This window comes from Leuresthes tenuis, unplaced genomic scaffold, assembly GCF_036924035.1.
Source record: "Leuresthes tenuis unplaced genomic scaffold, fLeuTen1.0.hap1 SCAF_9, whole genome shotgun sequence".
Lineage (NCBI taxonomy): Eukaryota > Metazoa > Chordata > Actinopteri > Atheriniformes > Atherinopsidae > Leuresthes > Leuresthes tenuis.
The window spans coordinates 12,440,256-12,462,956 of record NW_027325363.1 but is presented as its reverse complement, the minus strand read 5'-3'; the positions used below and the strand labels follow the sequence as shown (position 1 = coordinate 12,462,956).

The window sequence follows — 22,701 nt, the reverse complement described above, 5'->3', positions numbered from 1 at the left end:
TGCTCCGTACAAGACGGTGAGTCTTAAGCAGATTTCTCGCCTAATGTGTACATTTCAAAGTGTTTGCGTGGTATCACCACGAGTAAGATCAATGGACTAAACAATAGGTGAATAATTTTATAGGTTGCTGATTATGTAGCATTTTTTTAGCGACGTGTCTCAAGTTTTTTTAAAATAGAAGACCAAAAAAAAGTAAACATAACATTTTAATTAATCTGATGTAGCGGTTACCAGACCCGTTATCCCTCGGAATAACTATAACAGACCCACTTTATTAGTAAAAAAAAATATTTTTGTCACTTTTGAACTTAATGTTACAAAGCGTGTAAAACTAAAATGTGCTCTAACTGAGCGACAGTAAAAGTCGTCGCGGTTGCAAACCGCCACCTGCTTGAATCTAGGAGCCGACTCGGCCCCTCTTTGACCCCCACACATGGATTAGGTTTTGTTGTACAGACTGTCCAGATAGACTGAGCGTTGGGGCTGGGTGGGTGCTGGCTCTGGGCCTCCTATTGTAGCTGCAATGCTTGCTGTAACAAGAGGAGAGAGCCCGTCAACACGCGCGCACAGAGCATAACTTATGTGTGACGTGAGTTGATCCACTTTGGCTGGTTTCTTTTACGGGTCTTTAACGCATGATGGTTTGACTATGACAACTTGTTGAACATGCTGCTGATTAAGGTGAGCACCGATTTTACTGTTCAGAGGACGTTTGATGAGATAAACCCAACACACTCTCACCTTTCCACCATAAAGATCTGATTTCACGGCCGGTGATGCTCAGATTTTGTTCTAATTTTTCATCGAGGGACAAAGTTTTGTGGCTTCGAAATCACAATATTGGACAAAACGTAAACAATAAACTCGGCTAAATTCCTGTCGTGTCATTTCTGGACATCAGTAGAGATGTTTGGGGGGAAAAAACTGAAGACCACAACAACCAAACAGGAAATGCTACATGATACACGATTAAGAAACAGTGAAACGGGTCAAATTTCAGGATAACAAGGATGGTCAGTCAGTATTCCATTTGGTTCTAGTTTTTATTTATTCATTTAATTTCTAAGGGCTCCCTTGTCAAGTCCGATGTGTTTTAAGCCCTACGGTCACAGTTGGTGTGGTTTTACTTTGTTTTATTAAAGTGTGTAATCCATCAGCAGGCCAAGTATTCTCTATGATTTCAACAATTTTATTGATACAATGTGAGAAACGAAGGGAGAATTCTTCTTCTTCAAAAAACCGCTGCTTTCTCTGTTAACTGACGCCAGGCTCTAAAGCGGATTTTAGAGCAGGTGATTTTTATTTTTTCCCACTTGTAGTGAGTTCATGTGTTTTGCTGAACAGGTGCACGCGTAGCTTTCCGTCCTCCCTGCTGACGTGCCAGATGCTGTTGTTCTCTTCAAAGCCCCCTACCCCTCAGACCTGAGCCAGGCCTCTGATCTCCATCATGGACAACCTGGAGGAGGACCTGACGTGTTCTGTGTGCTACTCTCTCTTCTCTGACCCGCGAGTCCTGCCGTGTTCGCACACGTTCTGTAAGAGCTGCCTGGACAACTTGCTCCAGGTGTCCACCAACTATTCCATCTGGCGGCCTCTCCGACTGCCTATAAAATGTCCCAACTGTCGCAGCGTGGTGGAGCTGCCCCCCACGGGTGTAGACGCTCTGCCCACCAACGTCTCACTGCGAGCCATCATCGAGAAAGTAGGAGGGACTCACTTGTTTTTCAGTCAAACATTCATTCTGCGGCTGCGTGTGTCTTGAATCCTCTCTTCTTCTTCTTCTTCTTCTTTTTTTAAAAATGTATTTTAAATTTTGTGCTCAGTCATCTTTTGTTCCTTCTCACTTTTGTGGTCTCAGTTCCAGAGGGACGGCGAGCCGCGAGCCCCGTCCTGCCAGGAGCACCAGCGGCAGCCTCTGAACATGTACTGCGTCCAGGACCGGCAGCTGATCTGCGGGCTGTGCCTGACTGTAGGCCAGCATCAGGGCCACCCTATAGATGACCTGCAGGCGGCTTTCATCAGAGAGAAACGGGCCCCGTTCCTGCTGCTGGCCAAACTCTCAGAGCGGAGATGTTCACAGGTGAGGAGCGACCATTGTTCGAGGTGGAGCATGGAAATAGTTTTGCGCTTGTTGAAGACGTGCAGCTCCGTCTCTGGCTGCGATAGGTGTGCGAGCTGGCGGAGCAGCTGGAGCAGGAGAAATCCCGCTGCGAGGCTCTGGTGAAGCAGGACAGACAGGAAGTGGGGCAGTTTTTTCTTTCGCTGGAGGTGGCGTTGGCCAGGAAGAGGCAGGCCTACCTGGAGGCTCTGGATAAAGCGGAGGCGGAGGTGTCGCAGGCCTATGACCCCCTCATCCACAGAGTCAAGGAGCTTCAGGTGTGTAGCTGCTACAACTGGAAAAAGTGCGTTTGGAATGTAGACCTACTGTTGCTTTGGTGACATTTTGAGCCTTTTAGGATATCTGTGGTTACAAATGAGATTTTACTTTCCCCGTTATGATGCTCAGTCCGTCAGAAATAACGATGCATCCTTGTTTGTGGCATTGTTGGTTTACCGTGGCGCCAATGTCTCGTTTCCTGCAGGAGGAAGAGTTGGACCTGGTGTCTTTGGGTTCGTCTGCGGAGGATGAGGACTGCCCCCTGGTCTTCTTGGAGAAGGTGCATTTGCTCAGGGAGAGGGTGGAGAAGTTTATTAACACCCCTCTGCCCTCTGCGGTCAGCCTCTCCGTCACGCCGCGAGCAGCAGCTTACCTGCAGCAGCACTGGCCCGCTGTGACCATCGGCAGCCTGGAGGACGCACCCGTTCCTAAGGTGTGCTGCTGCGCCAGGTGCGGCGCCGCCGAAATGGAAGTGGAGGTAGTTGGAGCCGACAGAGAGGCCCGGCACATGTGGCGTGAGCCGCACCCTGCAGGCGCTGTGCTGCTGCTGCTGCTGCTGCTCGCAGCGCTGTGGCTCAACCCGGTTGGAGGGGCGTCGCTTGGTTTCTCTCTCTTGTCGCGCTGCAGTCAGTTAGTCCACAGTCTGAGCAGCGAACTCGTGGCGTCGGTGTGGGACGCTGCAGCGGCGGCGTACGTGCTTCTGGAGGCCGCTGTGCAGGGATGGAGCTGCCAGCTCTCTTCAGTGAGGGAGAAAGTCTTTCAGCAGGCGGCCGCCTCGTTTAATACTCTGTTCCGATGAAAGAAGCCAAACTGCAACCAAAAACCTTCAACTATAGATGGGCTTCTCTTTGATACTTTCTAAGCAGCTGCTATTTCTAATTGTACACTCTTAAGTCTGTTTCAGTGTTTCTTTGTTAAAACATTTGTGAAACCAAAACAGTGGAAGTTGGATTTGGCTTCCACAGCAACAGGTTTATTCAGATTTAGGTCAACACTGAATTTTATGTGGCGACAGACGCTTAAACGGGTCGGCCTCTTCTGTTTATACCTCTCTTTTGACTTTTGAAAAAGTCCACAGAAAACTAAGCAAAATGTGGTAAGAAAATGATCATTTAAAACCAGTACGTAACCTCGGCTGCGTACAAACGGTTTGATCACAGCTCTAAATACATTTTTTCCCTTTAGCCTCATTTCAGAGACACTTCGGAGGTTAAACGCAGCAGGAAGCTGTGAGACGATGGAAAAAATGCTGTAACAGTATTTGAAGTGTTTTGATGTAGTGCTTTGTAACGGACGTGTTACGCTGCAGCTTGGAGATATTCCACTTCAACAACAGGTGTTTAGAGGCTTTAGCCACCTTCTCCATCATGTTGTGGGACGCTGTAGCAGCTTTCCAGCTGCGTGTTCAGGGTAACTGGAGCGGTGTGTGAAACTTAAAACACATCATGCCTTTCCACCAGGACCGATGTATGCTACTGAGAAAGGTCCTGTTCATTTTATTCTAACTTTAGTGTGGCAGCTCGGTTTTTTTTTTTTTAAACACCAACCTGCTTCACTAAATACTGACTGGAATTTTCTGTTCATGAGAAACCAGAGAAAACTGTATTTTCAACGATTGTTACATTTCTAACACATGACCTGTTGTAGCTGTCCAATCTTTTATAAACTGCCTTATTCATATATCTAAGGTGCAATAAACTTGTTTGTGTTTGTAATTGTCGAGTCGCGTGTGGCTTCATGGTAAAGTGAGCTTAAATCACTTGTTCTGCTGCTTCTGTCACAACATTTTCTGCTCACAACTTTCATGAAAAAGACTTTTATTGGTTCAGATCAGAATAGCAGCATTTCAGAGACGTTTAAAAAAATATGTACATTAGATGCGAGAGGAAGAGGTAAAGACTATTTTAAGGTTCAAGCGGTGATGGCGTCGTGCTCTTTGAAGACGATCGTCTTGGGGTTGATTCCCACGCTCTTGGTTGTGTTGTGCGTTTTGTAGATGCCGATGAGACGATCGGCGATCTCGAACATGTTGTTCCTCAGGGAGATGATGATAAACTGAGCGTTCCTCGTTTGCTCCTGCGCAGAAATGAAGGAAAAACGTGACTCGTCTGCATAGATTTGATTCCCTGCGGAGTATTAGCACGCCGCTGCCCAACAAAGCTCAGCCAACAGTTGAAGGCGGAGCTTTTTTGATCCACGTCTAATGAAAATAAGGATGCTTCACATCTTTCTATTATTACATGATTCAGGATGGAAACCTCGAACTTTAGTGGCCTGTGTACACAGGATCCATCACCATCGTTTTTCTTTATAGTCTTTGAAAAGTACCAAACTGCATTCTGGGAGCACTAGTTCACATTTCAGGGCACAAAGTTGTTTGCCCCTGACTTGGTTCAAGTTAAAGTTTAGGCCAATTAAAGCAAACTGAGGAGTGTTTAGCACAGACAGGCCTCCTCTGGAAAGTCTTGCCAAGCTTCTAGACTTCTTCCCTCAAAATGTGTCCAGGAAAAATAGTTTTGTTATGTAAAGAGAACTTTTGGTGCCGTTTGAACTCCCAAAGCGCCTGCCGATCATCTGTCAGTAACATCTCAACACATACAGACACAGGCCCATACTCACATATATGTAACAGGCCACGATGGAGACGTTCTTGAAATCAAGAGCAGCGTCTATCTCGTCCATAAAGTAGAGCGGCGTGGGTTTAAAGTGGTGCAGAGCGAACACCAGAGCCAGCGAGCTGAGGGTCTTTTCTCCTCCTGACAGGTTGAAGATCTTTTTCCAGCTTTTCTTTGGTGGACGAACACTAAAAACAGAACAAAGTTAAAGTTTGATCTGCGAACAGTTCGGCTCAACCAGCAGGGGCTGGTTCTCTCGTCCCTCACCTGAACATGATGCCTTCAGAGAAGGGGTCCAAACTGTCCACGAGCTCCAGCTCTGCATCTCCACCCAGTGTGAGCATCTGGTAGTTTTCCTTCAGCTTGTTTGTGATCATGTTGAAGCTGGTCATGAACTCATTGAGCCGCTGTTTGCGCAGGTCCTCGTAGCCCCGTTTGAATCTGTCCCTCTCTGTAGTGATCTCGTCCAGCTGGGCAACTCTCTGCAGGTACAGCTCCTCCTGAACACACACACAAAATGACATTATCATGACATAACAGGACTTTTTAAACTGAACATACTCAGCGAGGTTATAATGTTTCATGTATTCTTTTTTTTTTTCATGTTGTACTTAATGGTCCATCTCTTTCAGTACATAGAGATCAGTGTTAATCGTCCTTTAGCTCCAACATCTCCACTCGTCTGATAGTGTGATGACACCCTAAATGTTACAATAACCCATACAATGATGATTTCTGCGTGTTCTAATCCTGAAACTGTGACTCTGAGCTAAAAGACAGCATCCAAACAATGCTGAGTTTAGACTAAGACAAACAAACCTTCTTCTTGTACTCGGCGATGGCTCCGAGGTTGGGTTTCAACTGACCACACTGGATCTCTAATGTGCTCATCTTGTTCACAATGATGTCTGGGTCTGAGATGGCTTTGAGTTCAGCAGGAGTCAGCACAGGAAGCTCCTCTGCTGGCTGGCCGTCGATCGTGTGAAGGCGCAGTTTTGTGGCCTGAAGCACAGAAACAACAACAATTCTCATTCAAAGTGAAAACAGTACGCTGCTTTCTCATCAGCGCAGACTGATGGACCCTTTCATATATAAACTAATAGAAAAAGAAAGCCGGAGAAATCCAAAACAGTTGTACTTGAAACGTAGAAATAACGAAGCTCAGGGAGTGTTTGAGTTAACCGCACTGGGCTGTTCATGTCTGCAGGCCTATAATTAGTTTGCTCAGCATATCATTCCAAACAGATTTCAATATTACAAGAATAAACCCTAATTTGAACCAACTAAAAGGTGCTTCTTCCCTCACCTCCTCCTGCCAGTATTTGATCTTGCCGTTGTGTTTCGTGATGGTGGCGTCCAGCTGCTCAACGGACAGCCGCACGTTGAGGGACCGTTCCTGCAGAGCGTGCTCCTGCTGCTGCAGGGCCTTTATCTCCTTAGACACTGCTTGATACTGCTCCTGGACCTCAGGCAGCGCAGCCTGGAGGCCGAGAAATGCATCAGTCACACATCCGCCCAGTTAAAATTCATTCAGACTCACAGTACATCACACCGTAGCGAAAAATAAAAGGAAATATCAATTTTGACATACAAAGAAATTCTATAGATATTTAACTTTTTTTCTAAGAGGGTGCAAAGCAGGGCAAGAATACCAGAGGTTACAATACAGGAAACATAGCCTCATCTTTTAACTACTGCTAGAAGACCATCCACTGCTGTCAACAATGTTGCCTGGGAGCAGGAAACCACGGCTGAATACTGAATAAAGCGAACAACAAGCGCCCACACCTCTGCCTCCTGACAGGCTTTCATGATCTCTCCAGCCTCATCCTCCAGCTTCTTCAGATGTTGGGTGAGCTCGGCCATCCGCTGCTCGTTCTCCTCCAGCTCGCTCTGCACACGCGCTACGCTCTCTTCACACTTTTTCAGGTTGCTGCAGAGGAAACAGAAGAAAACTCATCAGCTTCAGAGTAGTCGTGGCTATAAAAAACGTCACATGGAGGCCTGCGAACAAATCGTCACGAGTCACTTCGACTCAGTGAGTCAAACGCTTTCACAGCACTGAACACTTCCCAGCTGACCCCGCCTGCACAGTAAGGTAACCGTCATGCGAGCAGCATGTCAGCTGGGCTGTCCGTCAGCTGCACTTTGGCGGGTCGATACGCTAACTGTAGTGAAATAAAACAGACTCGGAGCATAAAAGTACACAAGCACGTACTTCGGTAACCGCGTTGAGACGTTGGACACAACACTTGGTCTCATTATCACAGGCGCTTAACGGTAATCTCTTCACTGCTGCAGTGAGACCATCAGTCGCCTGAATATGGCACATCTGTGAAGTTATCCAGCACAGAGCTCATGTTTTGACCCAGAAAGCTGGAACACTGGAGGTGGGCTCCTTCATTTCAGCTTTCGGAGATGTTTCAGTGTTGCTGCTGATAAGCTGCAGTGTATTGGCGATTGGCCAGTTTAACCAAACAAACCACATCACATGCAGCCACTCGTGTTGAGACGGACTGTGAAGCTTTCCAGCCTATAAAGTCACCCTGAACGGTTACACGCACAGTTGACTTGAGCTACGGTTACAGCTCTACTCGGCCGTTTAATTAGACCGCGGTCCCTGTACCAGTTTACACACATGGCAGCGGAATCAATTACTGAGTGAAGTTTGTCACCACGACACTGTGGACTGTGTGAGAAACCGCTCCAGGCATTCTGCCTTGGGGTGAAGTCGAGCGCTTGCATGCAGGGGCGATTCGGGCGCGTTACCTGGGCGTCGGCCCCTGCACACAAGCTCAATTCTGGAGGATTTTGGTCAATGTTTACATGCATTTTCAAACGTTAGATTTGGTCCCACTAAAAATAATTTGTGTCACGTTAACATGCTTATTGTTAGACTTCCAGTAACACATACCACAGACTAAGGGCCTATTTTAATCACCACTAAAGAAAGCAACAAGAAAAACTGAAGAGGAATTTACTCCATGTTCCAGTAACCTCTCTCTCTCTCTCTCTTTTTTTTTAGTGTCGCTCCCTCCTCTTCAAGCAAACGTTTCGCTGCTTGTACCATGCCAAGTCAGAGCTGCCATCTTAGTGACTTTATCACAATATCCCCGACACGGGTGCGGAAGCTGCATTCACCACCGCCTGTTCACTGAGTGGAGGAAAGTAAAAGGAGCTGCCAACAAGACATTTGGCCACTTTCAAGATTCTCTAAAAAAATCCTTTTAAATGTAAATGTTTCTGAAGTCACAGCACAGCGATTGACTTCCACTTTTATGTACAGCAGCTCTAAAATCCAACACAAAAGCTACCATCTTACACCTCAAGCTCCAGCAGAAGGTGTCACCCTAAAGAAACAAATGCATGTTTGATCAGAGTCATTTCCTTACCGATCAGCTGTCTTTATGGCCACTCTGGCTTTGGTTATGATGGAGGAGCAGTCATCGAGCTCCTTGTTGATCTTGTCGAGCTTGTCCTGCTGAGCCTTTAGTTTGTGACTGTTGATGTCTACAATCAGGTTGTGGAGCCTTTTTACCTCATTTTCCACCTTCCCCGCCTTACTGGATGCTGACTCGTAGTCTATTGACAAAACGCAGAGTGAAGGAATAAGACGATTTATTTATGATGATGTACATTAGCAGAGATTAAATCTCAAGTCTAATGTATAAAATCACTCAGATATTAGAATTCGTAACAACAACCTGACTCGAAGCCTTTGAGATATTAACTTAGAATTCAATTAACAACAGTTAACAGAAGTGTGTACCTTTTTTGAAGGCCTCCAGGCTCTTCTCCATCGGCTTCTGTTTGGCCTTGTCTGGGGCAGCTGCCACCACATTGGCTTCAAGCTCCTTCATCTGAATTTTCAAGTGAGTCTCCTGGTCAGCTAGACTCTGAGGGAGGGAGGAAAACACTCAGCCACACTGACTTATAAGCAGCAAAAGTTAGTTCATCAGTTGTAACTGATATTTCATGGTTGTGCAGTAGCACGTTATCATTCTGAGGTTAAAGGAGTGAGACAGAAACGCAGTGAATGAAAATGCTGTACAGTCATGCTCTTGGTGTATTTTTCCAGCGTGTTCTTCATTTCTCGGAGCTGGGGCTGAAGGCACTGGATATTCTCCTCTAGCTGCAGGTTTCTCTCTTGGCAGCCCTGCAGCTTTGACACTTTCTCATTCAGCTTGCTCTCCATGCGGTCAAGCTGCAGAGAAAAGACAAAAACCCACAATGGAATCACGTTTTGTGTACGACTTGTGATGAACTTACTTATGTGGCGTCAAGACTTAGAGAAAATGTGCACAAAGCAACAACTTTTTAAAATAAAGGGCTTTATGATACTAAAAGTTATGTACTAATGTGTTACAGTTTGTTTCTTGTAATTCTAAATCCGCACACGTTACACATAATTTACCTAAATATAGCTCAGCCTTGCTTTGGGTAAGTTTGGCCTTTTTTTTTTTTTTAAGGAGGTCTAATGAACGCCAACACTGATTTATGTATTTTGAACTTACCTCCACCTGTGAGACTTCAGTGCCAATAGAAGAGCCCATTCTTCCTTTCAATACTCGTCCTCCTCCAGTCATAGTTCCTGTGAAATACACGTCGGACCACATCAATAACGACGGTAAGGACAAAGCAAAAAAACAGCAACCTTTACCGATCAGAGACTGAGGAAAAGCAACAGGCAGCTCTGAAAGAACAGGGAAGTCACCAACCGGCCATCTCAATGATCTGTCCCTTCAGGGTGACCACTCTCCAGCGCTTCTCTTTCTGGAACGCCATCCTTGTGGCCTGCTCCATGTCTTTGGCCACTAAGGTGTCCCTCAGGGCAAAGTAGAAAGCTGGACGCACGCTCTCGTCGTTCACTCGTACCATGTCAAAGAGGCGAGGGCTGTCTTCTGGAGTGCGGATGGGAGCCATGCTCCTCTCCCACACCTTCATCTGAGAGAAGAAAAGTCAGTGAGGAGGAATGAGCGGGAGCAGCAAGATAAGTAGACAGTTTATTTGAAATATTTTAAACTACAAAGATCATCACTTCACACCCTCTCGACGGAGGTTCTCACAAGCCATCGTCTTTACCTTGTCGAGTCCGATGAAAGTGGCAACTCCGATGTTCTGCTCTTTGAGGAATGTGACACATTTCTGAGCTGTGTCAATGGTATTCACCACAATGTTGTCCAGAGCACCACAACAAGAGGAAATGGCCACATCATACTTCTCATCTATGGCTCCAAGGTCTCCCTACGAGCACAGAAATGCCTTAATAACGCAGCAACTGTAGACTAATAATGGACAAATAATGCTTTAAAGATAAATCCAATTCATTTAAGTGGAATAAACAATAAACAGTGTAGTCTTTTTACCAATCTGCCATATATGCCAGGAATTCTGCCACTCTTTTTCATCTGCATTAGGGCATCCAGGACTTTTCCTCGACTGCGATTGGAAGAGAGAGAGCTCTTGGCTTCATCTACTTTCTGCCTCAATTCCCTCACCACTTCCCTCGCCTCATTATCCATCTTCATCAGTTGCTCTAGCTCTCCCTGGTCCTGCAAAATAAAAACGAAGAAGAGCAGTTAAAGCAGAAACTAACAACTGACACCATCAGCACCATCAACAAAGTTGACGTTTGTTTTTTTACCTTCTTGAGCTGCTGCTCTTTCTGGGGTATTTGAACTTCCAGGTCTTTGATGGCAGCACGGCGCTCCTGCAGAGTGTCCGACGTTGTCTGAAGCGTCTGTTTGGCCGTGTTGAGCTGCGTCACGGCCGTTTTGTGGCGGCTCAAGTAAATGTCAAGCTCTGACTGAGCGAGGTCCATACGAGAACGGGTCTCATTTACGGCCTTGCTGAGTTCCATGAGCTCCTTCTCTTTTTTCTGGAGGGTGCAAGTGGAGAAAGATTATGGGAGAACAACTTGAGACTTGATTTAACAGAAACAATAGCAAAAAGTGTGCTCGATACAGTTAAATCAGTCACAAAGCACAAACCGACCTCTTTATCCTGCTGCAAACCACTGGTCTCTTCCTTCAGACTCTCCATCACTTCCTTGAGTTTTTCCTCTTCTTTCACCTTCTGTTTCTCCAGGTCTTCCTTGCTAGCTGTTGCCTCAGAGATGGCCTTTTCACTGCTGGCTGGTATACCGCGCACTTCCTCTAACTGAAAAATGAGCCAGAGAGGAGAACACTTGAAAACGTGTCCAACCGTGGATTCTGAACAACAGGTGACAGTCGTCTTTGCTCAACTTGAAAACACAGCTCATTAATACACAGTCCTAACAACCGTGGTGCAAAATCCCCTAACTTCTGAAACCATTAAGACCTGATTCGACCTGTATAGTTGTATAATATACTATATCTGTGTCCCCAGGCATACAGAGCACCTGAAATCTTATGGGGTTAAATCAGATTAATAGAGATTTTGATAAGAGAAAGAGATGAGGAGACAAGAGGTGTATAAATGTGTAAAATAAGTTTGTTGCCACTGACAGTTGCTGGGCCGTGCATTCCAAAGCAGGCCAAACACACAAATGTAATAAACTATAAACACACATTCAGTTCTGAGCAAGCCTGGTTAAGACTGGCACAACAGTTTGCTGCTTGGCAGGGCTGAAACAAGGCAAGAATTGGTGTGTGTGTGTGTGTAGTCTATGTTTTGTAGGGTTAACTGCGGGTGAATGTGAATGTGGCTGCTGGGAGTGTTACACAAGCCAGGCCATAGTTGACTACCACACAGCAGAACACTGCTCCCCAGAGGTCTGACTGCCTCTGCCCAGCTCCCCCTCTGACCAAGATGTTTCCAGAGCGCAGCCATTGTAGGTGGAGCAGATAGTGTTTTAGAGTGTGAGTGAAATCAGAAGATATCCCTATAGTTACAGAGAGCTCTTGGTTTGACTGAGACAGTTTGTCGATAAGTGTGTGCGATACAGAGCGGTTAGTCTAACAAAAAAAAAAAAAGGAAGAAAAAAAAAAAAAGAGACTTCCTCGGCAAACGTAACAATTCCTACAGTGGACTTGTGCGTTACTTGACAGCCCCCTAGTGGCTGGTTTAGGACTGATGGACCTTCCTGCTATAAAAGTTGATTTACACACCAACACTGAGCTTTATTTCATTCTGGGAATAATGTCAGTTCATTTAGAAGATATACAGCACCTTACCTTCCACAAAAAAGAACATAGAAATATATATATATATTTAAAAAAAATTAATTAATTTGTTGACACATTATCATTTTTCAGTAACAGAGGGAATCAAGTCAGATCAATATTGGTCAATAGTAATATTAACTAAATGTTCTACGCAGACAGGAAATGTCACTGTCACATATTTTCTTTGTGTGGTGATGATCTGAAGAAAAATGTCACCTGCAGCCTTCCGAAACTATTTTGCAGGCAGGCTTTCCTCTTAAAACTGCTCATTTAAACAACACAACTTTGTATTAAAGGGTTTTGAAATTTTCACAAATGAAAAATAAAGACACGTTATTCCTTTAATTCTTTAGCCTTTTATAGAGCAGAATCCACGATTACTGAGGCCAACAACCCATGTAATTAAAACAATGTAAACAGCACAAGTGTCCCCCCCCCCACACTTTTTAAGGCTCAGTTTACAGTTTGAAAACCTTGTGAAGTGATGAAGGATTAAAGGGAGAAAAAGGAAAATTGCAAATTAAACATAAGAGAAGAGACAGATACCAGAAAGTAAAACATGCTGTTTATGCCATATTTTAACATTTAATTTGCCATTTAATCACATTTAAGCAGGCAGATAGTACCTCTGATGTTTTATATAAACAACAGAATTTTTTTTAAATTTTTCCTCCACATAACCAAGATAAACACCAAGGCCAGGGTGTCTTAGTGTTTTATATGCACATGGATGTGTGCTCTGAATTTATAAAAAAAAGAAGAAAATTACTCACTGACAGATTATGTGCTTTGAACATTCTGCTCTCAATGATAATGTCAGAGTGACACAAGTTATCTGCTGCAGAGAAGCAAACAGCAAAACTATGTTAAATGAAGTCATTGACCTGTGTGTAACAGCAACCTAAAGGCCAACACACCTTTTTCTGGTCCTTTTCCAGCTGCTTCTGCAAAGCCTTGTTCTTGCTCTTAGAGTGTTTAATCTTCTCACGCACTTCAACATCCTGCAGGTCCAGCTGGGTGAACTTCTCCTTCTGGGTCTCAATGTACTTGTTGATCTTATTTTGTTTCCTGGTGGAGGAAAAAGCAATTTCACCAGATGAATTCAAGTCAATCTTCTCAAAAACGTCTCTGAAACGCTACATAAAGTACGAGAATCGGAACAAAATAAACAAAACAATATAGAGATGAAGAATTACAAGCTCAATTTGTATAAAAGGGGCAAATCCTTATGTTAAAGCTCAGTTAAGTTTAATTTCAGTCTTTTCTCACTTCTAAAATTTGATTTGTGGTTATCAAAGCTGAAAAATGATAAAACCAACACATCTAATGTGACGTTTAGACATTTTCTGAGGTAGGAAAAACAAAAAATCATTGCAACCAGATGCGGAACTAATTTAAATCATTTTACTTATTTTCACAGCTGAATTTTTCCCTCCAAACAACAACGTTTAGACAACAGCCAAAAAATTACTGAATTAATTAAGAATGTTACATTAACAAAAAGGTGGATTTCTTACCCCTCTACATTTTTTAGCTCTCCGTTCATTTTCTCCATCTCCTGTGATATCTTTGCATTTTTTTCAGCGAGTTCCTTGTTTTCCTCCAAGATCGTCTGCTTTTCCTGCTCTTTATCCACCACACGTTTCTGTAGGTCGTGACTAACGATGAAGAGAAATCAGGTGAAGAAAAAGAAAAGAACTCGAGGTTTGGCACCTGACGCGCTTCAGATTGTGTCGTTTCATTTTTCACGTGAAGGACTGAGAGGTGCTACTCACACATAATACTGATAGAGCCGACTCTTGTGTTTGAAGATATCGTTCTCCAGAGTGAGGAACTCCACAGCTTTGTTCTTTTCTCCCTCCAAAGCATTCTTTTCCTTTTCCACTAGCTTTACTCGGTTTAGCTAGGACAGTGAAAATATTATGGTATTTAATATCAGCTGTCCAAGTTTCCTTCATGGTGCGATCAAACAAAATAAAATATAGGGTGAAAAGAAAAGAAAAATAAATAGAGGGTGAAGAGACAAATGCATGAACAAAGCAATCTCCAGGAGTAACTGAATGTAAAGATTTATATGGAAATCCATGAATTAAGACTCATTTTAAAAGAGCGGGATGGTGTGTCCAAACTTTTGAAAGCTACTGTATAAACAGAGCAGATGGTCCAGCCAAGTGGCTAAAAAACACACAAAAATATGCACAAACAAACAACCCCTCCTCAAACAGCCATATAAATGCACAACAAACTAAGACACGGGAAGGAAAGCCGGTTAGTCTGAGCAGATAGTGTGAAAAACGCCGTCACCTTCTCTCCTCGCTGCTCATTGAGCAGCTCGATGCGGCGAGCCAAGGTTTGGATTGGCTCCTTGAGACGACAAGAACCTATGATGTCTTCGAGGTACTCCAGCATCCCCTCGTCGTGCTCCGTCTGACCTTTAGGCTTCATCATGGCAATCTGCTCCACCTCACCCTGGATACAGTCCAAGAGAGCATGTTGGCAAAAGATTCCCAGAGTGGAAACATTAACAGACAATTAGGCTTTGGTGTAACCAAACTGATTTAATAAAAAAATAAAATAATTAAAAAAAGATAAATAAAATAAAATAAAATACAACAAACACACCTTTGAACTTTTAAGATAGGCAACCAACAACAGTCACACCTCTGACATGTGAATCCAACTAAACCGCGACACACAGACACTTGTTCTGGGAGTTTTCCCTCTGAGAAGGAGATTTTTTCCACTCAGTAAAACTAAGAACAAAGTGGGAGGATTTTTTTCTTTTTTCAAATTTAATAAAAATAAAGAACTAATAATAATAATGTGCTCATTATCTGAAACACGCCTCACTCACAACACACAGCACACCATCTCACTGCTCCATCACCTTTATTCCCCACATGTTAAATAAATAAAAAAATGTAATCACCAGATTCTAAATGTTTTAAAAACAAAGTTTGTTTCTACATTGAAACCTTTTCACTTCTTTCAACTATACAATTACCCAATACTATGCAAGTGTACTAATGAAGGGGAGCTTTCCAGCTTATTTGTATTTCTCTGAACATGTGTTCATTTTTATTTGTTCACCTAAAATAAGCTGGAAATGAGCAACAACACTGCAAGGTAAAAAAAAATTAAATAAATATATTATTCCATAGCTAAAAACAAAGTAGATCTTAAATAAGGTTTAATTTATATGGAGAGGCCTATTTGTATATCCCTTTTATATTTAACTAGCCAAAATAAGACTTTAAAAGAAGGGGGTGGGGTGGAGGGGGGTCCCACGTCATCCTCTGCTCTGACCAGTGCACAAAATAGACACTTCCCCTTTGCCAAAGGCCTGGAAAAGTGACCTTGGAGAACAAGCTCAAACCTCTTCCCATAGTCATTCAGCAGTTTCAAAGCCTGGGACACCCAGGACGAGTGAAAATGGACATGAACACACAGAAATGTAGAAGAGTCAAACAGGACACAAGTGTTTATCTGAAACCCACAAAATATTCACGGAATAAAAAATTTAAAAAAATGTCAAAACAGGGGTCGTAAAAATTTAATCTGCTATTTTATTCCCGTCTGACACCAGTCACGCCCATATGGCTGGAGTTAATCAGTAAAAGTGGGCAGATCAGATGTGATACACTCAGCAGGGGTGGTAGAGTGTGACCTGGTTCAAACTCAGTGCAACACAACACAATGTGGGGAAAAAATTATTTTAAAAAATCTAACAGCAAAAATCATTTTTAAGCATTCAGAATGCGGAAAATTCACATTGAAGGCAAATAAATAAATACATAATAAATAAATAAACAAAAAGTCAAAGCAATATTGAAGCCATGGTAATGGAGGGTGTTTGATCCGGCCACACTGAAGCAGCACTGCCAATATTGGGGTTGGGGTTTATTCTCACACGCCAATATTTACGTGCTGCTAAAGCGTGGCAGGTACATGGCAGAGGGAGGGGAAGGGAGACTCAACCTGTCCCCACTAGTGGGTCATTATCAAAGATTTCCCCACTACAAAATCTGAGGGAGTAGCTCAGCTACTCGCATGCAGGTCGGTGTGTGGTAAAAACTGCAGCTTTTCCTTAAAATTCTAAAGCAGCAAATAATGGTTCGCACCTTTTCCACATTGTTTCAAACCATGATGCGCTGCTATAGCAATCTAAGGGCTGTCAGAGAGCACACCCTCTCCTTTCCAAGTCCAGTGCAACAGGTTATTTCCCATAGAAAGGCATGGCCGGTAGGTACATGAAACGTTTTAACTCAAAAAGGAATAGGAAATGGGCAGAAAACGATAAGCAGGAAATCTCTGACAGAATGGGATGGTCCCAGGGGGGAATTAAAAACAAAAAAGGCAGCGTCAGAAATGGCAGAAGTGGAAGAGAAAATTACAGAAAAAGAAAGGACAATTACCTGCAAGATCAGAAATCGGTTGTGGTCTAGGTCAATGCCATGGCTTCGGAGCAAAGCCCCCACTTCTTTGAATGTGGCTTTCTTGCCATTGATATAGTAAGCTGAGGAATTGTCTTTGTTGGCAGTCCTGGAAACATAGAACTTGCTGCTGGGGATGACTTCGTAGTCATCTCCTTCCTGACTCAGAGGGGGGAGGGGCAGAAGACACAGAGCAATTCAGGAGAGACTGAAACAGCTCCACACATCAAACTTTTATATTCACAGTGCTGACAAACCCACTGAGTGTGCTTTAAGGGAAAAACAAAAAACAAACAACAAAATAATAATCATTTTTAAAAAAAAATAAAAAACACACACCACATGAAAAACAATTAAGAACGAGACTTGTTTAAAAAGCACACCACAGCACTGGGCCAGCCATGGTTTTAAAAAACATGATACTGTGGCTGTCAGGAGTGTATTCTATCAAATTTACAGAATTTTATAGAAGGTGTTAAGATCACAAATACAATGTATAAAAAAGGGCAGGCAATCTACCTAAAAAATGTTTTACTTTTAGAAACAATTCCATCAGTCAGAGCTGAGTACACCACCTCTGAAAAAAATATTTTTAGGTTTGAAAAACATCCGCTTGTACAGCTGACAGACGACACAGCACCGTGCAGGAGGTTCGACTGATTCATTTTAATTTACATCACTCTGATGAAGCAAACAGAGCAGCTTCATCAGCAGGCAGGGCAAAACTTACTCACCCCCCCTGTGGCAGATTGAAAATATAATAATTAAATATACAGGTGGGCTTATCCCACTTGTAATTTGTCATTTAATGCATCTGACTAATTTTTTTCTCCTCATAGAAACACCTACTGTCTCCCCCTTTCTTTTTTTTTTACTTTACAGTCAAAGTGGAATCCAATCACAACACGGTAATTTTTTAAAAAATAATTAAAAATCGAGGGATCGCTTCTAGCACAATATTAAGTGACTGTTACATGTGTGGGAGTGAGCTGCAACTTTCAAGACTGATCTGAGTCTGTGTTCAGTCACCGATGCGATAAATGAGTTGCAATATTGTAAATGAGGATTGAGGAAATAATATGTCTAAAATTCTGCAATAACTTCTGCCCACAGAAAAATATTTCACTTCATGCCTCTCAGTTTGGACTGCTTATTGATTCATTCAAAGTGAGTGTAGTTTGTATTTGTGCTACAGATAAGTAAACACACACACACACATATATATGTACCTTATCAATAATCTTTTGAAAATGCACCTCCACAGTACAGCTTTGCACATCTTTGTGTTTATCAGAGCTGTGAATCAGCACTGAGAGCTTTTTCGATCTGATCTTTTGAGCTCTGTATCCAAACACAAAGAGCATTGAATCTATCACATTGGACTTCCCACTTCCATTTGGTCCAATGATGCAGGAAAAGCGCTGAGAGGAAGGTAAGAGCACACAAAAATACAGAAATCAATTATATGAAGCCAAACAACATCTGCAAACAGACACAGTAAATGTTCTAATCCTTTAAAAGTTTGTGATAGCATTTCTACACAGTGAGAACAGTGAATGTATTCTGTGTGAGTGTAGTTAAGATTTAATATATAAAAAATATACTTTCAGAAAAATGTCAAAAGATAAAGGCTTACAGAAAGTCATAATTCAAGGGAAATGTGTCTACACCACCTCATCACCACTGCTTGTGAAATACACTCACCAAATCAAAATGGAGGATTATGACTTTTTCCACTTTGATTCTTTTTTTCTTAATTGAACAAATGCTTTAATGTAGCTCCATGATTTTTTCCCCTGATAATTGTTTACGTTTTCCTCTACAGAAGATAACATATATGCAATTAGATGATGTGGAAAATTTAGACAAATAAAATAAGGTTAAGACACAACTGCCAGTGGTGGTAAACCTGGTCTTAGCACAGCACATTTATCAAGTATTTCCAAGCTAGAGAATAAATTTAAACCTGTTAGGTCGTACCTTGTGAAAAGGCCCCAGAATCTGCTCGCCTGCGTACGATTTAAAGTTGCGATTAACTAAATGTGTGATCATCAGGCGAGGAGCGCCCGGTTCATTGGTCATTGCTGGGGGCGGGGGTGGAGGGATGCTACCGAGAATCTCCTCCAAACTTCGATTATCAACCGCCTCGGCAGCTTCCCCCTGAGACGAATCTGTGGCACAAAAAGTACAACTTTTACTCTTCTGTGCGAGTCGTTTCAGGTGGGGGACAGTGGTGCATGGGGGAGGGGTGGAGGAGCACACACACACACACACACGCACACAAAAAGAAAAACAAACAAACAAAACACAGGCAGCAAGTCACAGTCAAACAACGACTCCAGAGAAAGTTGTCAGGCGCTATTTTCCTTTGTTCTATAAACAAGAGCAAACCAAAGAGAGGAGAGGGGGGGCACAACAAAAAAGAAAGACCATGGTAGCGTTTGAACGAACCCACATTATTACACAAACGCTCTCCACGAGAAGCGTCGATACGCGAGAGTAGATGCGCCACAGTCACTACGTCGATGATAAATAACTAAAGTGTACATCGCTATCACCAGCGTCACATTTTTACTCATGCTTAACTGCAACCAAAACACACACACGAGCAAAATCTTGTTTTGTGGTAATGATGTATAACGTTAAAAGGACTACGTTGCCATCACACCAAGCCACAACGACCTGTTCAAAATCCATTGTGCTCACATAAGCATAAACAAGCAAAGGAGAGTCGATGTTTCTACATCAAATTCTAGCAGCCGGACACCCAGTGAAGCGTTTCAACATATCCAAATGACTACAAACATCTACCGTTGCCTATGGGCTTCTCAGAAGTAGCATGCAAATGATTTAATATCAAGTTATAAGCATTAAGTCATATACCGTTTTGATCCAAATCACAAAACTGGTCATTATACGAAATAAATTACCTTGTTTGCCGACAGGATCGGCGAAGAAGTACCTTCGACGGTATCAAAATCATCCCAAAAATGATTTTATTGATGACTGGCACTCCAGAAAAAAAAAAACTATCAGCCATTGTAACTACGTGTTCGGATTTAAGCAAGAAAAAAAAAGCTTTAAAGCTGTGCCAAATGGCCTCTACCAGTGCAGCAATACACGCAAAGCCATTGAGTGAACAACTTATTTAGATTCACAGACACCAAAACACCCTTTGTTACTTGCCAGTTGTCGGCGGTGCCTCCTCTTGGCCATTGGAGTTGGTTTCTTGAGGGGGTACATCCAGCTCGTCCTCGGAGTCATCCCGAGGCTGCGACCCCTTCACTCTTGGCTTGGCGGAGGCAGTTGAGCTCTTTGTAGTTTTAGATGGCATGATTTGAAATCTGAAGGAGTCATTGGTTAAAAAAAATGTAAAAAAGGAATATCCATGAGTGCTTTTTGTGCCTGTCAATCTCTCAAGTCCACTTCTAGTCGGTCACACGCAGCTACTCTATCAGGCTTTTATCATTACCACAGTCAAATCTCACTGCCGCCCATCTAACTCCTAATCGGTATTTTTTTTCTCCCCCCCACCCCCCTCATATGCTAACATAGTTGTTTAAAACAAAGTAAACGCGTTTGATTTTGAGACCTGAATATTCTTAATTTATTAAGCAGACTTAACCTGAACCAGTTCAAATGATCTCCGTTACGGTTGTGGGGAACCAGATGTTATTTTAACATTAAATGCAAATATCAGTACAAAGTTTGTCCTCACCCCGTGACTAAAGCAATTTTGGTAACCATCTGCATCTACATTAGGCGTTTGAGTAGCACCTCATATAGCTGTACGGTCATTAACCATAGCAATGATGGGAAAACAGGAAAATATGCTTAACGTCACTAACTGGAAAACATAGTTCAGTTAATATGCTAATAGATTAATTATCCACCCTTTAGCACTGCCTATATTGCATGACCACTACCGGGAGCGCAGCTACACAGACTCTAGTCGAAGTCTTAAACTGACAGTAATATTAACGTTCAGTCTTCTCAACTTTTATGTTGGGGGCGGTGGTATAAACGGGGTAACCCAAGTCGCTGGGTAAGCAATGTCAAAGGACTAATGAAACTCTACTTCAACATTGGTTTAATCTTTTAGTCGCGCATATGCAAAAAATAATTGGTCGTCCTTGCTTTCGTTACGTGCGACGCTATTTTTTTTCCATTGTTAATGATACTGTTAACTGGAGTAGTTAACTATCTAATGTCAAATATAGCACCATAGCATATGCTAACAGAATTAACTTTGACTCGCGCATGGTGCTAGAACGGTAAACTTTGTTAAGCTAACTGTATTCACGATAGCTTAGATATTATGTTATACGTTCCTGTTCGAAGTGTCCATAAATGCTGCACTGGAGATCATTTTTGGCCAAAAAGAGACCTAACACATTCTATTTAAAGATTTATGAAACACTGGTCTGTTCGTTTCCTATCTTCGCTTGTGTTAAAACTTACTTTAACACGTTATTAACGTTACGTTGCGTGTGGAACTCAAGCTATGAATTTCAGCAAATAGACGGAACCCAGTGAATAGTCTCCGCTAAAATAACTCTGTACCTTGCACAATATACACACAGCCCGTCAAAAGTCTTACTTGCTGATCCAACTTGTGATTTCACAAAAAGTGTCAGAAAATCCAAAAATCGGAAAATATAATCCACCAAATTCAGCCCAGTGTCATTCCGAGTTGCTTTCCTACTCGAAAACTGTATCTTGTAAATGGCGCCTAAACTGTGCCGTCAAACCAAATTCGTTACAAACTGACGCAAGGCATCATGGACCGTTCAAAGGGCAAGGGAAAAAAACACGAAATTCAAAAAAGGGGACGAAGCCAACTCCGCCTAACTCCACACCTACGAAATTTATATAATGAAAACTGGGCAAAAAATAAAGGCAGTCACAACACTTTTCCTATACAATGTTAACTTTCATGTTAGATTATTATAAGGTTCAAAATCTAATGTTTCATCTACGTTCAAACGGTTGCTTAGTTACAGTAGAAAGGAGTCCCGCCCTATGGTATAGTTTATATTTCAGGAAACTTCAGATTTATTTTATCAGAGATTAGTGTAAACGTGCTTTGATTTTAATACATGGTAATAGATACTGTTATACGCTAGATGTTATTTGTTTTTACAAATACTTAGAAAGATCTGTAGTGAATTGGGCGAGATTGCCAACTCTCGCGATAACACACTTTCCAAGCTCTTTCTCAACCCTATTAAATGGCTACCAAAAGTTAGCATTTATACGTGAGGTAAAACATGCTGACTGATGATGGATATTGTTGCTTTGTATATTACTGACAAGTTGATCTATACCAAATTACACGTTTACGTTACTGATTGTCTCACAGTAAACTCAGTGACGGCAGAATGATACCCGACCTAATCAGAAGACCGTTAGCATTCAAGTTTCAGGCACGACACGGATACATTTGAGGATTCACGTTAGCAACAGTGACAGGTACCGTGGCAACTGCAGACGCTTGTTTCATTTACCGTTCAAGCTACCAGGGTAAACTAACAACTGCTTTGCTTCCTTTATTAGGTAAACTTAATAGGTTTACGGTTTGGGACTCTTACGAAGTTTCTCTTTATGTATTTGGTTGACTTAAATGTTATATATGAATTTGTAAATCCGCGATAAAATACTTTGTATAACTGACTTTGTTTTTGTTGTTGTTCGTTTAGGATACAACATAGCAACCATGAGGCTAAAAACATCGTTGCAGAAGGAACCCAAACATATCCTTTCCATGGTTTAATTTGCTCAATAACAACATACGTGTTACTCTCCAGCTCAAATATGTACACAACTTCAAAACCTTTTCTTCCATCTTTATTGTTACTTTAATTGGTAATATAGCAGTGTAATGATTGTTTGGCTTATGCAATGTAACCCATGGCTACCGAAGACTATAAACATGTGTCTGTATGCATGTATGTATATATTTATATATATGTGTCAAATTTATGAATACAACAGTACAAAGAGTGAAAACTTATTTATTGGTTTTGCTCCTCTGACTGAACTTATTGATATTGAAAGTACTTATAAAAACAGTGTCTGAGTATTGTAGCTATTTGAGTCAAATTTACTTTGAACAAAGTGATATATTG

The 22,701-nt window shown here is 42.3% G+C and overlaps 2 protein-coding genes across 3 annotated transcripts; one reads left to right on the top strand and one right to left on the bottom strand.

The window, feature by feature from the left end:
* Window positions 1-349: 349 nt before the first annotated feature.
* On the top strand, window positions 350-4,092 carry trim59 (tripartite motif containing 59). Its single transcript, XM_072392357.1, has 4 exons — window positions 350-1,702; window positions 1,859-2,080; window positions 2,167-2,376; window positions 2,583-4,092. Exons 1-4 carry the CDS (start codon window positions 1,448-1,450, stop codon window positions 3,174-3,176), a joined length of 1,281 nt encoding a protein of 426 aa, XP_072248458.1. The 5' UTR covers window positions 350-1,447; the 3' UTR covers window positions 3,177-4,092.
* A 114-nt stretch (window positions 4,093-4,206) lies between these two features.
* Window positions 4,207-21,313, bottom strand: smc4 (structural maintenance of chromosomes 4). Of its 2 annotated transcripts, XM_072392345.1 has the most exons (24): window positions 21,137-21,313; window positions 19,760-19,917; window positions 18,554-18,744; window positions 17,803-17,994; window positions 16,556-16,732; window positions 14,445-14,609; window positions 13,916-14,043; window positions 13,658-13,798; window positions 13,058-13,208; window positions 10,987-11,151; window positions 10,637-10,870; window positions 10,359-10,544; window positions 10,075-10,236; window positions 9,711-9,936; window positions 9,507-9,583; window positions 9,044-9,196; window positions 8,762-8,888; window positions 8,385-8,574; window positions 6,781-6,925; window positions 6,299-6,472; window positions 5,812-5,994; window positions 5,260-5,492; window positions 4,997-5,180; window positions 4,207-4,453 (listed from the first exon to the last, which is right to left on the bottom strand). In XM_072392345.1, exons 2-24 carry the CDS (start codon window positions 19,905-19,907, stop codon window positions 4,289-4,291), a joined length of 3,897 nt encoding a protein of 1,298 aa, XP_072248446.1. In that variant the 5' UTR covers window positions 19,908-19,917; window positions 21,137-21,313; the 3' UTR covers window positions 4,207-4,288. The 2 variants fall into 2 exon arrangements, with proteins under 2 accessions (XP_072248446.1, XP_072248447.1); XM_072392346.1 differs by lacking the exons at window positions 19,760-19,917; window positions 21,137-21,313 and adding an exon at window positions 19,504-19,713.
* Between the last annotated feature and the right edge of the window lie 1,388 nt (window positions 21,314-22,701).

What these genes read in the sequence shown, in the direction of transcription:
- smc4 (XM_072392345.1), bottom strand. Translation starts at nt 19,907, where the DNA reads ATGCCATCTAAAACTACAAAGAGCTCAACTGCCTCCGCCAAGCCAAGA. An exon ending in TTCAAAAGATTATTGATAAG is followed by an intron (nt 16,733 to 17,802) that starts GTACATATATAT and finishes CCTCTGAGTCAG; the next exon opens with GAAGGAGATGACTACGAAGT. An exon ending in ACAGATCATTGAGATGGCCG is followed by an intron (nt 9,584 to 9,710) that starts GTTGGTGACTTC and finishes TGTATTTCACAG; the next exon opens with GAACTATGACTGGAGGAGGA.
- trim59 (XM_072392357.1), top strand. Translation starts at nt 1,448, where the DNA reads ATGGACAACCTGGAGGAGGACCTGACGTGTTCTGTGTGCTACTCTCTC. An exon ending in CAGAGCGGAGATGTTCACAG is followed by an intron (nt 2,081 to 2,166) that starts GTGAGGAGCGAC and finishes TGGCTGCGATAG; the next exon opens with GTGTGCGAGCTGGCGGAGCA. An exon ending in ACAGAGTCAAGGAGCTTCAG is followed by an intron (nt 2,377 to 2,582) that starts GTGTGTAGCTGC and finishes CGTTTCCTGCAG; the next exon opens with GAGGAAGAGTTGGACCTGGT.